This window comes from Geospiza fortis, unplaced genomic scaffold, assembly GCF_000277835.1.
Source record: "Geospiza fortis unplaced genomic scaffold, GeoFor_1.0 scaffold275, whole genome shotgun sequence".
Classification (NCBI taxonomy): Eukaryota; Metazoa; Chordata; class Aves; order Passeriformes; family Thraupidae; genus Geospiza; species Geospiza fortis.
In genome coordinates this window covers 5,157,079-5,174,896 of record NW_005054341.1, presented here as the reverse complement: position 1 = coordinate 5,174,896, position 17,818 = coordinate 5,157,079, and the positions used below count along the sequence as shown (strand labels likewise).

Genomic DNA, 17,818 nt, shown 5'->3' with positions numbered 1-17,818 from the left:
GTTTTCCCAATAGCACCAGCCTGAGGATGCTGCATCTCGCTGTGGCACTTGGATCCTTAAATGTGACATGCAGCTACTCTGGATTTCCCAAACACCAAAATGTCCATGGCATTTAGATTATGGCACACCCTTCTGACAAAGCAAACTAAACCCACACATGTCATAAAGAACTCCTGTGCTGAGTGTGATCAGACCATGTCAAGAGCTAAAAGTAGCTAAGCATCAGTGTGTAGCAATTTTTTTTTTTTTTTTTGTGAATTAAAAACTGTGCAGTGCCACCAGCAACAAGGTAGCTTGTCTAAATTATGGCTGTTACCTCCCAGCCCAGCCCAGCCACAAAATCTTCATAGGCCTGGCTTCCCCTGGCGTTGGCCAGGATGGAGCACTTGTCCTCCTGTCCCTCAGCGATGTAGAACACGGCGATCTTGTGAGTCTCACGACTGCAACGAATGAGATGGAAAAAGAAATCAAAATTAAACAAGCTTCAACTCAAAATTATTTTTGAGATCACCCTGCACTCCAAACATATGACCAGGTGCCCACATTTAGCTCTGTGTGTCGATTTCTTTTATGCACACAAATACATCAGTCACTTTCAGATTTTCCCCCGTTTTTTTGCCACCAAAACCTCACTGCAGAGACACCCCAGCTCTGAGAGCAGAGTCAAGCCTGGTCCTCCTGTACATCAGCCACAGAACTGGTGGCCAAATTCTAATTACAGGGTTAATGACTCAGATCTGTGCAGCACTGCAGAGACAGCGAGGTGGCACAGGTGTTAATGGGAGCATAATTTGACCTACAGAATTTTAATTACAGGGTGATGACATACTATGCAGAAGAGGCATTATTGACTTTCAGACCTTGGGCAAAGTTTTACAAGGCTGACAGGGACAGCTGGCTTATCTGAAAACATGTAAAGTGCATTTGATGTGGAAATTGTTGGGAAAGAAGAAACTCAGAACTCTGCAATGCTGCAGATATTTTTCGAATGTGTCGGCACAGGTGGCTTCTCCATTCGGGCCACAGAACTCTGGAGAAACAAACAGTCCAATTTTCATACCAATATTTGGATTCAACAGGAATGAAGTTTTGGTTCTGGGAAACTTCATTCTTCCTTGGGAAACACAAACCTTATCACCGGTGTGTTCAGAACACATCACCTACCACTGGCGAGAATCCAGATTTTTCAGTTCTCGCAGCAACTTTGAATTTTTCTTCAGCAGATGAAAGCTTTTTCTGGAAAAAAATAGGAAAGGTTTGAAGGCAAACACAACACAGTGGAGACACAGTATTTCATCACCCAAATAGCTAAGAGAATTAATATGATATGATTTCTTAGAATTACTGTTATACACAATCTATTGGTGTGTATTTCAAATCACCACTGAAGCTCAAAACTCTGCTCTTACCCCCAGCTATATGATCCTCGCTTTCTTAAGTGTGTCGGGGGTAAAAAGTCAGGAGAGCACCCTAAGCACGTTCTGGATCCTCCCTTCCTACCTTCTATCCCAGGAGTTCATTCCCAAGTCGTTCAGCAGCAGCCGACAGAAATAAAAGGAGGCTTGGGGCTGGGCAGGAGGCGGTGGCTCCTGGCGGGCCACGCTCATGCTGCAGTCCGAGCTGCATTTCAGGATGAACTCCCTTTCCTGGGCGCTCTGCTGCAGCAGGGCCTCGGTGATGGCGCGCCCAGCAGCTGCTCCAGGGCCTCCTCTCCCTCCTCCACCTGGGAGCCATCGCTCTGGCAAAGGCCATGCTGCTGCTGTGGGTCGCTGGAGATGGCGAAGGCAGCGGCCGTGCTGCGCTGGGGCAGGCAGCCCTCCAGAGGCCCGTACAGGACCCGGCCATCCCAGGAGTACTTCCCTGAGATATCCCGCACGATCACCCGCACGTCCGAGGGCGGCGCCGCTGTTGGCTCGGCTCCCGCCTTCTTCTCGGCGGGGATCTGGAGGTAGGAGATGAGGGTGCTGTCGTTGAACACGAAGAGCTGCAGGTTGGGGCTGCGGAACACTTCCGAGCACAGCTCGGAGGACTCCACGTAGGAATTGTCGTGGTTCTCGCTCAGGAGGCTGTGGAGGATGGCGGGGCCCCCGCTGAGCGGGTAGTGGCTCAGGTGATTCACCAGGTGAGTCATGACCATCCTCGCTGTGAGAGGGATCAGCTCCAGATTCCTCCTCCTCTTCTCTGAAACCATCAGGGAAAACACAATGGATCAGCAAGAGCAGCAAGAGCCAACACAAAAGGAGCACCTGCAGATTTCTGCCACATTGCAGCAGTTTGCCCTATGTGACCTGCTGATCCTTCCTGTTCAAGGAAATACTTCCAACAGCTTTCCAAGAAATCCTACCTATTCCACAGTTTTACTTCACCACATCCCCACAGCCATCAGAACAGGAGGGTGGCACAGCAGAAAAGTCAAGGCAAACCAGAGATGTCACTGCAAAGCAATGCTCCTCCATCCCTGGGAGGTGGGAAGTGAGGTAGGGAGAGACTTCCTAGATGCTCAGATGGTCCCCTCAGCACAGGCACACCCATCAGTTATTTCATAAAGTGACTGTGCTCTGAGCTACTGCTGTGCCTCCACTTCTCCCATGGGAATGTTACTTCTTTTATAGCCAGAAACCTCCTCATTTCTAGGTTTTTTCATATTCAGTGTAAAACTATTTCTCTGTGGTTTACAGTGTTCCTCCTTCCCTTTATACCTTCTAAACATAAATTTGTTCTAAGGAGCAGCGCTGGCAATGAACTCAAACATCCAACACAGAGGCAACTGGAATTCATCCAGAGAGGGACGTGCCCAATTCTGAAGGAGCTGCTACGTGCAGTAAGGAGAAGCCCGTTTCCAAGGCAGAGATGGAGCCTGGAACATTGTTTCCCACTGCTGCACACACATGCTGGCCCAGCCCACACTCTGGGCATGCCCTTACCTTCAGCCACGGTGAGCAGGTTGCCCAAATCGGTGGGGGACGGGCACTGGGCTGGCTCTGAGGAGCTCCTGACGTTCCCCAGGGGCAGGAAGGGGTCATAGTCAGAGGAGGAGAGGTCAGCCAGGCTCAGCACATAGTGGCTTTGCTGCGTGTAGGTGCTAGAGCCATTGATGCAGCAGTGCAGGACCTGCGGGGACACGGAGCCAGTGACAACCTGGGACAGTCCCCAACACACCCAGCGAGCAGTACCCCCAGTTCTGACACACTAAGACAACCCACCCATGTCCAAATTCAGCATTTCTAAATTAACAGTCTCCATCTGCACTGATTCTGTGCTTTTAACAGCTCGCTTCAGGGCTTTTTCTGTATTTTAACAGTCCACTTCAAATAATCCAAATACTACTGCAAATATTATTTCCCCCAGCTCGTTGTTTTAAGCATTTTACCTTTGTCTTCACCATCCCCTGTCTGTTCGACATCTCTAATCTTATCTTCTTAACATTTTGCATTTGTAACTTCTCACCTGGATGACATGATTTTCTAGTGCTCGACAAAGCTGCTTCTGTGCCTTCTGGGTGCGTGAAAGGCATCTTTAAACAGCCAGGCAGAGTAAATCACCTTTCTTCCCCCTACTCACTCTGTAAATACAATCCAGCAAAGGAGCTTTGGATGCATGTTGATCCTCCACAGCACCAGCAGACACGGGCTCCAGCAGCATTTTCATGGGCAGTGCCATGCACCAGTCCAGCAAGCAAAGCAGCAGTGAAACTATGAACTGAACAAGAACACAGACCAGAGTGTTTAGGTACACTCTATTAAATATACCCAGACTTTAGGGTATGAATTGGAAAGTTTAAAATTCAGCTCTGGTTCGGAACGACCTCATTTAAAACCCCCCTCAAACAGCACAAAGAATGGAGACAGCTCTTTTCAGTGACACACCTTCTTATCTGCTTCCATGGAGGAGTATTCGGCACCGGGCAGGAGGAACGCGATGGTGGCCACCAGGATCTGCAGCCAAACAAACCAAGTGTCAGAAAGGCACTCAGCTTCTTCCTCTGCAGAGACAGACCTTCCACAGGGTGTGGAAGACTGTTCCACAGGGTGTGGGACAGGTTAAGTTCTCCAAGGTGCACCCAACTGCGTGTGCCAATCAATGAGAACATTTTACTGAGCATTTTGCACACAAATCGCTACAAACCAGGGACCTACACTGGTCCAGGGAGTGTAGCAAGTACCTCCCTCACAATAAAAAAAGGAGAAGGTAACAAAATCACAGCAGCCCAAGGGAGAATTAAGACAACTTTGCATATAATTTCCATACAAACATTTTAAAGATTCTGACGTACTTCCGTAATTTTCCGGCACAGGGAGGATTCGTACTCCTGAAGCTTCTGCCAGTAAGACACCAGCAGCTGAAGGACATCACAGGCTACCTGAGCTACCAGCTTGTTGGAAAACTGGACGAAAAAAGGTGATTAAAAGCCAAATAAAATATTCAGGTACAACACACTGCATTCAGTTTTTGTACATTTCATTATTTTGCATCTCTGCAAAGAATAAAAATTGTTAGTGTTGTGAGATCCCATGGTCAGCATCAGGAACCAGCAGGTTTGATACTGTCTGTATGTGTGATCTTTTACATGAGTTTGCTGGGGAAGGAGTCTATGGGCACACAGGTTATTTTTGCCAATATTCTGCATGCTTGCACAGGACACCACAGCAGCAGCCTGTGCCTCAGATTATCAGTGATTATTTGCAAAGTGGAAATGCCTTTTCTTCCCCAAAGCACAGTGATCAGAGCCCACCACAGCAATACCTTCAGTGTCACACCTATGACATTGATGGCTTTCTTCACGTGGGGGTGGCTTGTGCACTGCATGAGCTCCTCACAGATCCACACGCCGAGGCCACAGATGGCTATGCATCTTTGGGAAAAGGAAAACGGTCAGGAGATTTAGCGCAATATTTAGGGGGGAAAAAAGGGAAAAAATGCACAGAGATGAGATCTCTCTTTCCTCTCCAGCATGACAAGCCAGCACCTTCATGGTGCAGACTAAGGCTCAACCTCACAGGATCAAACCACAAGGCAGCAGCACAAGATAAGCAGCAAGAAAGACTTTTCCAAGCCATAAATGGTTGGACATGATAATGTTAAAGGTCTTTCCCAAACTAACCAATTCTATGATATTTTCCCATTTCTTTTACTCAGTATTTTACCTTGCAGCTTCACATGGCTCCTCCGTGGCATTCTTCAATAAAATATTTATGAGGCAACACTAAAACAACAAAATAAATTAGAATAAGCATCTTTTTCATACATCTACTTTAAAGTTGTTTAATTTTGACACAGTTACAGGTGAAGTCACTTTAATTCCCCATCTGCTGCTAAGGCATCTTTACCTCATGCCAGTTGTATTTTGTCAAGGGAGAAACATTGATTACAACTCAAACATACAGGCCCTTGAGGACAAATCAAATCAGCTTACAACTAATGTACAGGCAGCAAGAGGAAATCAATTAATTTACAGTGTCAAGGGGCAGTTACAAACAAGTGGTGGTCACTCCACACAAACTGTAGTGTTTAGGTTCTAACCAAAACATGTTACGAAAAATTTAGTGTATTATTTAGTAGAAAAAAGACAAAACTGTCTTAATTTTAGAAGTAAGATACCTCCAGTGACTCTCCAAGGCCTGACGAAGAAGAAAGAACAGGAGGCAAGCATGTGAAGGGATTTCTGCATCCCCTTTGGTTCTGCCTGCTCAGGCCACACATGAGGAACTCAGAGATTCCTCCCCAGCCATCCCTAATTTTGAGCATCGGATCACTGTGGTGCCTCACATTTATCAAAAGCAACAGAGGTTTGTGTGAGGGCAGGAATTAAGTCACTGCATAGGGAAACCAGGTTAGGCTACCTAAGGATTTACAATAAATGTGGTTTTACCTTCAAATCTGCAGTCCCTGTGATGCTCTCACCAGCTTCTGAGATGGGTCCCAGCTGTGGGATTCCTTGGTAGGTGTTGGGAAAGCACACAAGAGCACCAAGGATGGTGTGAGCTTCGGAGCGGGGAGCCTGGCGAAGGGCAAGCAGGCAGAAATAGTCGCAAAAAAAATAGGCGATACCAATGTGCAGAGAGATCCCTGCTCCAACAGAGCCATCAAAAGCACCACAGCATGAGATATAAACACATTAACTACTGTGTAATGTTGAAAATGCAATGCACACCCAGTTTTATGCACACAGGAGAAATGGAAGGGGGTGTTTTGGTTTATGGCTTTTCCCTGGAAAATTGAGCATCCATTTCTTATTAGCATTTCAGCTTTGGATCAACAGGAAGGCTGACCAAGCTCTTTGAGGGCTGACAGAAGAAGCGTGGCTGGATAACCACTCCAGCTCTGCTGAAACAGGAGAGGGCTGTGGCCCTGCACAGGGCCACCTGCTCAGCCACACAAATGTCAAGAGCAGCAGCAAAAGTCCTGAGCCAAAACAGACCAAAAAGTCTCCTGTGAGCTGGTGCTTCACATGCAACAGAGCTTTCCTGTTTCTCCCAGGACTGCCAGACCTTTACCTTTATTTTGGCAGCCCCTCATTGACTTGCTATTTGACTTATCGTTTGATAATTTAATCGTTTAGAGTCACATTTCTGTTAGTGCTAACATTTAGCCTGAGATGCTGCATCATCCAGAGAGTTCCTCGCTGTCTGCTCGCTGCAGTGGTGTTCACACGGCTCTACAGGCACGCAGGACACGCTTTCCTCACACCTCAGCCTTTGGATCAAACACCTCTGCAGCACCAGTGTGTTGCCTTCTCCCAGGATTTCCCACCCCAGCATCCATCCCAAGAGCCCAGTCAGCGTGGCTGTGCCGAGCCAGCCGCGCTCACCTCCGGTGTGTCCGCGCTCAGCACGCGCGCTGCTGCTCCGAGGAAGTCCCCGATCAGCATTGTGAAGCCAGGCAGCCCCAGGAAGAAGAACCATGGCAGGCAGTGCTTTATGACAGTGTTCAGGATGTCCTGCAAGAGAAGGCACCTGTGAGAAAAGTTAGGAAGCCCGAAAGCAAAAAGGAGAGTGTCAGAAGACTTAACTTTAAGGTTTGAGAAGATTTAACTTGGAGGTTCCCCAGTCCCACACTGACTGAGGTGCAAATTCCCAGAGCACTGTGTGCAAACTGACCTCCACGTAATCATGACCTTCCACTTCAGAGGTGTGGAGTAGCCAAAATGCATTTGGTATTTTGGAAACATTTGTACCCCTAAATTCCTGTTCAAAGCCCACATCACCATTCATGTCTCTCTGTGCCTAAACAAAACCATTCTGTTAAACAAGACTTTGGATTCAAGCATGCAAACATTGAATGGACTAAAGATGAAGCACTGCAGCAGTCCAGAGGAGTGAGTTCCTCACATCTCTCAGAATTCCATGCCACAAGAACACGAGCTGCCCCCCACCAGGCCTGCTCCCCTCTTCAGGTGCCCTGAAGGAACAGAGCAGCAGCCCCAGCTCTGCTCGCCATCACCCTGTGGTACAGAGCACATTCCAGATCAGCCTTTCGTCTCTAATCCTTCCACATTTTAAGTCTTCAGTCTCTCCAAATCAGAGCAAAGTTCCTATACTTGACTTAAGATTCCTTCCCTGCAAGCTTTCAGCAGGTTTAAAATTAGGTATAAAATCTATATAATCCTTTACCTATGACACTATTTGCTGAAGAGTTATATCAAGCTATTTCTATACTGAGTAAATAATTATTTTCCATTCAAAAAATTTTTGAAAAGTTGCAAAGGAAAACCCTTTTCCACATCCATCCTTACTGGTTTCATGATGTGTCAAAGACAGCCTGAGCTAGAGACCCCCATAAGATCCTCTCAATCTCATGCAGAAGCTAAAGCTGACAAACACATGCTCAATCCCTACAGCAGAAGCTAAAGCTGACAAACCCAATTTTCTCTTCATAGAGAGATGCTTGAACATCACCACTATTTTCTCAAAGCCCTCTAAACACCTACACAGCTCCTACTTCGTGTTCCACCAAGTGTTTGCAACACCAGTATCCTATGAAGAAACTGCTATATATTCACATAAACAGTATTAGTTTTTAACATAGTAGCAGATAATGCTTTCACTTTCCTGAATAAGATAAAATGCCACTCAAGTTAATGTTTAAACTTGTTTTAATCACTTCCTTTGATACATTTTAAGTCAATATGGGTCAATGCAAACATTGAGAAGCGGAGCAGATGGATGCAGCGGCTCATAAAGCGGCTGGTAAACTCTCGGTCGGCGCAGAACAAAGGACATACCTTGTTATAATTAAGGGCTGATTAACGCTCCGTGCTGGTCCAGCACAACACACCTGTAAAGCAGGGCCAGGTAAGGCTGGGCTGGCCCTGAGCAGGGCAGCAGATGGGAGCAGGCTGCTGCCGACATGTGCCACAATAAAAGAGCCCGGGCTAACCTGGCTGGGGAGGCGGTGGCACGGGGAGCTGCTCCAAACAACTGCATTAACTCCTGTCCTCACCCCAGAGCTCCCATCTGTCACACACCAGGGCATGGATCCCTGCACACAACACTTCCCACAGCGGGACAAGGAGAACCACAAAAACATTACTGTCACACACCAATGCTGTGACAGCACACAGAGTCCAAAAGGCTGCAGGGATTTACCTGCCAGTTACGAGATGTAGTGCTACTAAAAATAAATCATTTTCCATAGCAAGAAACCTTTCAAAAATCCCCTTTGAAAAGCTCATGAAGCAGCCCTCGGCTTCCCTTCAAATTCCCAGTGCAGGCTGCTGGCTGCAGTGACACACACCCAGGAGGGAGGGCAGGACACACATCTCCCGAGGGAGGACAGGAGACCAAACCTGCTCAGCCGGGCTCACCCCAGGCACTGAGCACATCACCCTGGGTCTTTGGGTCACTGCACTTCAGCTGGGGCTGGGCAGGCTGTCCCCTGCCTGGGGAGGGTCAGCACCAGCCCAGGACAGCGCTCACAGGTAGCCTGCCAGGTTTGTCCCCTCTCCCAGCCAGAGCCCAGCTCACAGCACCACAGGATTTGGGGCAGCAATCTGGGGGCTCAGCGAGCTTATCAGCGGAGAGAGGCTTGCGAGAGGGCGAGGGAGCCAGGACATCTGTGCTATCAGTGATAGGGCAAAATCAGGTAATTCAAACAGAGCCGGGCTTCCTTCCCTCCCTGCAAACGTAAACTCCGGGTAGCAGCTCCCAGCCTGGTCAATGAATCACTTTAATTGAATGCTATGTACACAGCAACTGGAAAACACAAGCCATAAGAAAAACATATGGTGATGGCCGTGGAAATTGGTTTACTCATTCTGCACAGTGTTGTTGCTTTACTTCTTTCATAATTGACCTTTAGAACGATAAATGTGTAAAATAATTTTGGTTTATTATGGCTCCAAACCTTTCAGCAATTACACAAAATGAAAATTTAAAAGGAAGTATTCATTCTGGAAGCATTTCCATTGTTTACATAATTGCACAGCTATAATTTAGTGTTCATGTTGTTAAAGAAAAGTGAAAAAAAGGACCATTATGGACTATTTCAATTCAGAATGATGCTCTGTGGTGTTAAAGCTGGGGAAGAGGCGAGAGGAGGGGGCAATTGCATGCATGTCCTTCTCAAATGCATTAACCCTATAAATGGCATCATATTTCAGTGTAGGTTAATCTAGTAATTCAAATTATAACGTCGTAAACATCCACTGAGTAAGCGAAATAAATTTATGCAAGTTCACTGAAAGGTCAATTGCAAAAATATTCTTCACCTAATTTTTGTTCAAGATTTTGCAGATTACAGGTGTAACCAAATAGCCTGCCAGCTGCCTTCCTCATGTTTCCAATTGTCCCTCCACAGGAACAACATGGATTTTTCACTGAAAGTTCACTCTGTTCCTCACCAACAGACACCTCACTGGCCTGAGCTGAGATCTAAGGCACGGGAAAGATCATTAATTTACAGAAGGCTTAAGACTTCCCTTTTCTACCTTAAAGGAACAAATGCTTCCATTTACTTATGCCAAGTCTTCCTACCTACCATGAAGATTCAGGTAAGAGTTAACTCGTAAAAAATTAAGTTCCAACACAAATTTATGAAGTATTTTGACAACCTCAGGAGACCCAGGATTAATTTATCAGAAAACTCAATTTTAAGATGCCAGATAAAACCTAACCCCAAAACAGTTACATTTTGTAGCCCAAGTCCCTCGAGGCTGGAATACAACAGAGGGAGTTTTTTTTTTTATTTCTCCCATTTTGGAGCATGTCTGATACCTTCACAAGTGGGGAGAGCAATAGGATGAAGGACTAGAATAAGTGTTTTGGTTTGTGCACACACAGAGCACGCAGTGGGTACAGGTACAAGGGTGGGGGTGCCAAGGCCATGGCACTGCCTGGAAGGTGGAGGTGGCTTTGTGTCCCCACACACATCTCTCCCAAGTGCCTGTGGCAGCACTGCTCTGAGCTCTGACAGACCACAAGAGCAGAATTTGGGTGGGATGGATGCAACTGAGGAAGGCCAAATGAATTACAGCAAAATAAACAGAAAAGAACAAAACTACCAAAATCACTCCAGAGTGCACAGCTCCTGCAGTTGGCAGGACCTGGCTCCCCCTTGCTTCCAGTCAATCTTACAGTTCTTTTATGCAGCACTTCCCACTTAGCCTGGTCTGGGCAAGCAGAGGGGGATGTGAGAGTTCCTATGAGACCCTGGCATTTGGACTTTTGTTTGTCCCTACTGGAAACATGCTGTCTGTTAACACTTTTTCAAAGCACTCAAAGCACATAATAGGAGCACACAGACAAATTTTCCACAGGAAATGAGATAAGGGGGTGGATTAAAAGAGGGAGAAAATCATGGCATCCATTGGAAAGAAGTCTCGAGAAGCTAAAATAGGGGAATCTAAGCCTCAATAGACTACATTAAGGTTATTTCATTTTAAATGGCAGTTTAAAGAATCTAAACAGCATGATGGTTTCTGTACAACACCATCAGGCAGAAACCCAGGCAAGGAGCACCCGTTCCACAGGGGACAAAAGCAAAGCTACTCACTTATTCTACCTTTACACAGCTGCTGCTGCTCCTGGCTGCTGACTGACAGCTGGGCAGATGCAGGCACTCAGTTTGTGGTGACTTGGAGTGGGGCTGCAGCCCAGCCCCATCCCCAGTGGGCACAGCTGTGAAAAGAGGTGAACAGCATTGACAGCAATGAGCCATGGAGTGCCCAGGCGTGCTGAGCAACCACCAAAGAGAACAGAGGGCACACAGGTGTCATGCAGGTAAGGTGAAGGGTATGAAAGGTTCTGCTGAAGAACAAGAACGTGCTTGAAGCCTTTTTTGCTGTCACTTGTACCTCTGAAGGCAGAAAGATACAAAAAGCCCACAAACGCCAGGTTTTTTTTTTTTTTAATGTCAGACCAATGATAACACAAAGAGGTAATTAATGCCTTCTCTGGTAGCAGCTCTGCTGAGAAATGCTTCCTATTACAAATTAGCCATTTTCCACACAGAGAGCTCCAGTGGGTGTTTCTACAGAAGCTTGGAGCTGGTGCAACTTCCTTTCCATCATCACCTATAGTGCCTTTGGAACAAATAAAGAGGCTTTGGGACAACTTGGGGACAATGGGCACTGGTACCTCAGCACCTCTATGACAGAGCTTCTCATCCACAGCATCCTTGCACTGCTAAAAGGAACTGAGCTAAAACAAAGCTGCTGAGTGCCCTGGCTGCAGCCAGGCTGTGCTCTACAGGCAAGCCTGCTGCTTGTGCTGACATTTAATCACCCAGGACATCTGCCAGCTTGGCTGGACTGTGGTGATTTTCCTCTTATTCCATATTTAAAGTTTGTTCTGCTCTTCATATCACTGAACTGAAAAAGCCACCAGCAGAGTCTCCCCCTTTGGCCATCCATTGTCTTTTCCACAGAGAATCTCTGAAGTCTCTACCTTTGATTATGTTCTCAAAAAACATAAATGTCCTACTCTGGAGGTCCTCTGGCAAGTAAGCATGACTATACTCTAAATTAATTTGTTAAACTCACTCCCAAAGTCAGGAATACAAGTGACCCCCCTGCTCACTTTGCAGGTAACCTCTGAGTGCCAGGTGACACCAGGCACAGGAACTGATGCTCACCATGATAACTGGGTGACACTAAGCAGCAGAGGGTTGAAACCTGAAAAAGGATTGAAAACCTGCCTCTTTTTACAGTGTCCCTACAAGGTAAGCACCTCACCTGCACTTCCTTCTCCTCTCAGACTACGAGCAGAAATTTAGACAGAAATTTAGACCGAAATAAGAAATGGCAATACAAAAGTCCACAGAATTCTCAGGAGACAGCCACCAGCAACCTCAGAGGATTATTTAAGTGCCAGAAAGACTCAAGCTGAAGAATCCCAATTATGTCATTTTCTGAGAAGTGTTGGTAGCTTCTTGGGATTCTGTTTTGGTCCTTTTGTTATTCAGCAAAAAGAAGGAAGCTGTGGAGCAAGGAGACGCTTATCGACTTTTTCAGGTGAATGAAGCAAAAAGTACTGTTACAGTGAGCAGCCAGCAACAGTAATATAAGAGCAATAATAAAATACATTTCTATTCCTGGTTCAGGTCTTTGCAAAACCTGTGCATTGCAGTGTCAAATTTTGGGCTGATTAACAAAGCTGCATTTATTACCCAAACCAAAGGACACACCCGGTTGCAGCTGCTCCAACAGGAGTTTTCCAACCATCAGGCTCACCTGGCAGCAGAAGGCAGCTATGCCCACCCAAACTGCAGCAGGCTATCCCACAGCATCCCTACCAACCACTCCCCAGGAACATTTCCTGATTTTCAACCCCCTAACCACAGGTAAAGTACCTTCCCTAGCCCTCAGCGTGGTAGTGAACATCCCAGTTCTCTTTCCTTCACGCCAGAGGCCAGGGAGGGAAGGCTGTGAGCCTGAATGAATGTCATTCATAAAAAAAAAACAGGAAAAAAGCCCAGACTAGGCCAGCAGCAGAGCAGTGCCACAGGCTGGAGCAGTTCAGGAGGGAGGCACACCACAGATGGTCACTTGGCCCTTGACCCTGGGCCCCTCCTGCGCTCCCTGACTGCGGCTCACTCCCTGCAGCCAGCTTCTCCCACCTGGAGAGGTGATGCAATTCTTGCACAGAGTTGTTCACTTCTCCAGGGATGTTTGTTGTTAGACACTTCCACATGGACAAATTAGCTGCAGCTCATTACCCTGCTGTCTCCTCTGCTGAGCTAATTGCTACATCCCGGGCTCGGAGAGCCAGGGGAGCCTCCTATAAAATACACCCTCCCTCACACTGCTCTTTTATGCACCCCCCAAGAGCAGGCTGCAAAGCTGAGCTGCACTTGCTGGGAATAACACTGAACTCATTTATAGCATATTCAAAATTGGACAATTTTGGCTTTTTAGGAGCACCAAAAGCTACACAAGACAGCAGCAATTTCCTATTTTCACATCCTTAAGTGAGTGAGGAGTGAAAAGAGAAATACAGTTCAAACAAAATTTGTCACGTAAACCAAAATATTGAAAATCATTCAGGTCAAAGAGGTTCCTGACTCTAATACTTTTAATTATGTAACCACCTAAAAAAGCTCTTCTGAAGTAGCCAAGGTGATTGCCTGGAGCTGGGCTGTCTTTCTGTGGCTTTCCCACATAAATGCTTGAAGTTGCACTAGTGATCCATACAGAAGGAAAATTCATCCATGAGACACCTCCTACCCTTCCTTCTGTGAACACTCCTTACAAGGGAGAAATTTATGCCTGTGCTTAGCAGACAAACCCACTCTGTGTTAAAAAGGCCACCCCAAGCTTACTTTATTTCTGAAATCCTGGAAAGCATGCTAGGATCCCTGTTCCAGCGATCCCACACACTCTCTGATAAAGAGCCTCCCACTCTCCAAGCACCCAATCGCCCTGGAAATACAGGAGCAGGAATAAGGATCCTGCTTCCCATCAACACCTTGCTCCAAGGCACTGCCAGTTAACACCTCATCCAGTTCCACAGCTAAGGAAAACAGGCGGGAAGGACACACACACACACAGCAGCCAACCTGTGGTCAAGTGTGCCACCAAGAGGCAAATGCAGCCACAAGAGTGGGAAGCAAGAACAAAGAGCAGCAGCAGCCTGCAAAACATCCAGGGAAACCATGGAGGGATTGCAGCGTGGGGCTGCAAAATACCCAGGGAAACCACGGAGGGATGGGCAGTATGAAGGATACAAAATACCTGGGGAACCCTGGAGCAGGACTTCTAGGATTTTCCAGGAGAAAAGCCCTGTCTCTCTCTTCTTATCTATTGAAAAGGAGTGTTTTCCAAATGTTCTAACTTTTCAGGAGGGAAACCAAGGGGCAAGAATCTGGTAACAATTCCTTCTTTCCCTCTATCATCTCAGAAACAATCAAACCTGTCTGGTTTCCTAAAGGCACAATCAGTAACTTCCACAATTTCCTGAGCATTCCCTATGCCCTTTGTTGCCAACCCCAGTGGAGCTGCAAGCCCTTGCTCTCATTCCTACAGCTATAAAAACATGCAAGTGCCCTTAGATAGTCTTTATTTTGCCCAAAGAATATTTCTTAGAGTTTCCACAAGCACTGAGCTGCTTCTGTGAGACAACCATCATTTAACAGCCCGACTAAGTCTGTTCCTCACCTCACACCGAACGCTTTATTCCTGAGGACAGGAGACTCGGAACAACTGCTGTGCCCATAGCACAGGTTTTGGAGCATCTCCTGCAGCCCTGGCATGGCTCAGCAGTGGCACAGGAAGCACAGCTCATACCTGGTCCTGGCTGGTGAGCCCCAGGCGCATGACGAAGTAGAAGTGCACCAGGAAGTCCGAGTTGGGCAGCAGGTCCTGGCGCCGGCTCATCATGGCGCAGAGCAGCCGGAACGCCTGCAGCTTGCCCTCCTTGTACTCGCTGGGCAGCATGGCTGCCTGCAACAACAACAAACCCTGCATCACTCCTTGCCTCTCCCACCAGCCAGCCCATGCCACATGTGCCCAGCAGTTCTCCCACAAAGCATTACTTCAGCTCCAAAGAGCCTTTGCAGGGCACGTCTTGGCCAGCAGTGATGGCAGAAGTTAAAAATAAGGCAACTAAAGGCACACCCGTTCAGCTGGGATATAGAAGGAAATACTCCTGTGTGAGAACTTCAGAACTGACCTTGAACAGCCATGATGCAAATATCCTGAGAGGAGGGATCAGGACGGGAGGAGAGGGAGTTGACTGATTGTCAACGCTGATAGCGAGGTTGTCCCGGATCTGATGGTTTTTAAAGAAGAGTGTTAGTAAAACCAGTATATTTTCTAATGCTCCTTTTTTTTTGCATGATTATGTTTTACTTTTACTTTATTTACATTCACGTACTACACCTGGGGCTATACAGAGCTCCCACTTCAGCCAAAGCCACCAGGAAAGCTTGGTTTATGCTGCTGCTCCCTGGCCAAAGCAAACATTGCCAGTTTGAGTCACACTGTGGGCCTTTACGCAAATACCAATGTCTGGACTTCTTTCTTCTTTGCTACTGTTCCCTCATCCCATTTAAATTCTCTTGTCATTGGACAGGATTCTCTGTTGGGAGTTTGCTGCTGGAAACCAAACAAGACAAAGCTTCCATTACAGCAGAACCCTCCCATACCATGTTTATGCTCCAGGTGCTAACACTAAATCCCATTTAATAATAATTTCCACAACAAAAGAAATGTGCCGTTATCATTAGCTGTAAGTACCACATACCTTTGCAAGTTTAAACCACAGCTCATAAAGGTAGCCAAAAACTTTTGCATGGATTTTAGGTGACTGTATGTTGTTCACATCTCCAAGAATTCCCAGGATTCTCCTCCACAGCACAGCAGCAGAATCAGGATGCCAACCAATGAGGCTTCCACCAGCAATTATACTGCAATCATCAGCCAGGAACTCACTGCTGTCTGTAAATTAGAAGTGCAGCCTAAGCATGAAGTTGGTCAACAAAATCTGGTCGTTACTCCTCCTAACCATCTTTCATCTCATAAGAATTCTCTCCTCCAAATCTATCTCTTTTATTGCTGGAGCAGCTTTTGAGTCAAAGGAAAACACAGCAGCAAAGGGGCTCACAGGTGACAGCACCACAGGGCACAGCACTGCCACTCCACACTGTCCCCACCCCAGAGGGCTTTTCAGCAGGGAGGCAAATGCAGCTAAATGCAACATTCAGGTACCTGAGGGATGTATTCAATCAGTAGCTCGCTCTTACAGGTAATATTTCTATATTTATAAAAGCCCTTTCTTTGTTTTTTGGGTGTTTTTTAAGATCACACAGTGTAGCAAGACCTGGCAATGCAACTGGACAAAGGAATAAAAAAACACGGCTGAAGAGTCTTGAGGAATGTGCTCAGGCATCACCACTGATGCAGAGCAGCTCCTGAGAGAGCAGAGCTTGGAGAAGGCTGTCAGGGTAATGGGATTTATGCTCTTAAACAGTACAAATCCACACTGAAGTGCACATTTTAATGACAAGAGCTGGTAGCTGCTCTCCTGTCACAGACAGCAGCACAGCCATGCTGCTCCAGGCATACCTGCAGCAACCAAGGCATGGAAGGAAGTTGCAGGAAACCTCTAGACAGGCAGAAGGAAATAACTCATGTCCTCTGAGGACTCAAGGAAGGTTAGTGAAATAAAAGGCATTTCAGATGCTTTTATGTTGGAATATATTTAAAAAACAACTTTGGGGATTTTTCCTTTTTTTTGTTTTGTAGCATCACAAAGCCCCAAAGTGCTAAACCACATGTTATTTATTCAGCACATTAGAATGACCTCCTACAGATCTGTGCTCAGGAAAGTGGCATCTCTGCTGCTCAGTGACAGTGGCAGTGTTGTTCTGCCTTGCCCTATCAGGTTTCCACAGCAGAGCGAGCTGTGACTTTGCAGTCAAAAGCACTTTGTCTCTGCTGGGCAATGACACATCTGTTACCCTCCTCTTCTTTCACTCCACATTACCTGCCAGGTGGCTACATGTGGTTCTTCCTCTTTGTACCCCCAAAGGAGCAATTCTTGCACCACACCAACAATGAATTTATCTTACATGATCGTTCTTACCATGGGCAGTATTACCTTTACAGCAGCAGTCCCAGCAGTTGGACTAGGGGTGTGCTGGTTCATTAAAGCACAGATATTTCAAAGCAAAAGTCAGCATGAAAAAGTACCCTTGAAATTGTGTATCCATTAGGAAGGTAACCTGTAAGACATCCCTATATTACTGCATTAGCTCCTGACCTAATATCTGACTCACACTACCAGATGAAGGGTACCTTTACAAATGGCAAAGAATGAACCACTTCTTTCCTATCAGTCAGAAAATACAGTGAGACATTTCCTCAGACCATGGTGCTATGAAACTAAACCTGTTCACTTGAAACATATATTAGTGTGCTAATGGGCAGGCCCATGAGTGCCCAGCTACCACTGTAAGAAGCCCAGTTATTTTCAGCTGAGTGGGCAGTGGCTTTCTGGATCATCATTTACTGGCCAATCAATGGATGATCCAAACCCCTGCCCCTCTAAATGAGCACAATGAAGGGCCCTTGGTGCCCTGTGCCACAAAAGCCAAGTGAGGGGCACAAGCTCCTCTTTAGAGGACACAGTCTCAAGCTATGTTGGCGAAGGTATAGGCTGGATATTAGGAAAAAATTTTTCACCGAAAGAATAACAAAGTACTGGAATGCTCTTCCCAGGGAGGTGGTACAATCACCATCTCTGGATGTGTTTAAAAAAAGACTGGACATGGCACTTGGTGCTATAGTCTAGTTGAGGTGGTAGGGCATAGGTTGGACTCAATGACCTTAAGAGAGGTCTCTTCCAACATCATTATTCTGAGATTCTGTGGGGCACAGGTGTGA

General features: G+C 46.6%; 1 protein-coding gene across 1 annotated transcript in view; it reads right to left on the bottom strand.

Annotated features, from left to right (window-relative positions):
* RALGAPA2 (Ral GTPase activating protein catalytic alpha subunit 2) overlaps positions 1–17,818 on the bottom strand; it is a 93,655-nt gene that overhangs the window by 46,708 nt on the left and 29,129 nt on the right. Inside the window, 15 exon segments of the mRNA XM_031058284.1 lie at positions 317–440; positions 1,165–1,236; positions 1,501–1,687; positions 1,690–2,181; positions 2,925–3,111; positions 3,562–3,699; positions 3,867–3,935; positions 4,274–4,384; positions 4,744–4,852; positions 5,145–5,203; positions 5,870–5,998; positions 6,809–6,937; positions 14,720–14,875; positions 15,105–15,203; positions 15,678–15,871. Of these exon segments, the coding sequence (XP_030914144.1) occupies positions 317–440; positions 1,165–1,236; positions 1,501–1,687; positions 1,690–2,181; positions 2,925–3,111; positions 3,562–3,699; positions 3,867–3,935; positions 4,274–4,384; positions 4,744–4,852; positions 5,145–5,203; positions 5,870–5,998; positions 6,809–6,937; positions 14,720–14,875; positions 15,105–15,203; positions 15,678–15,871 (2,255 nt within the window).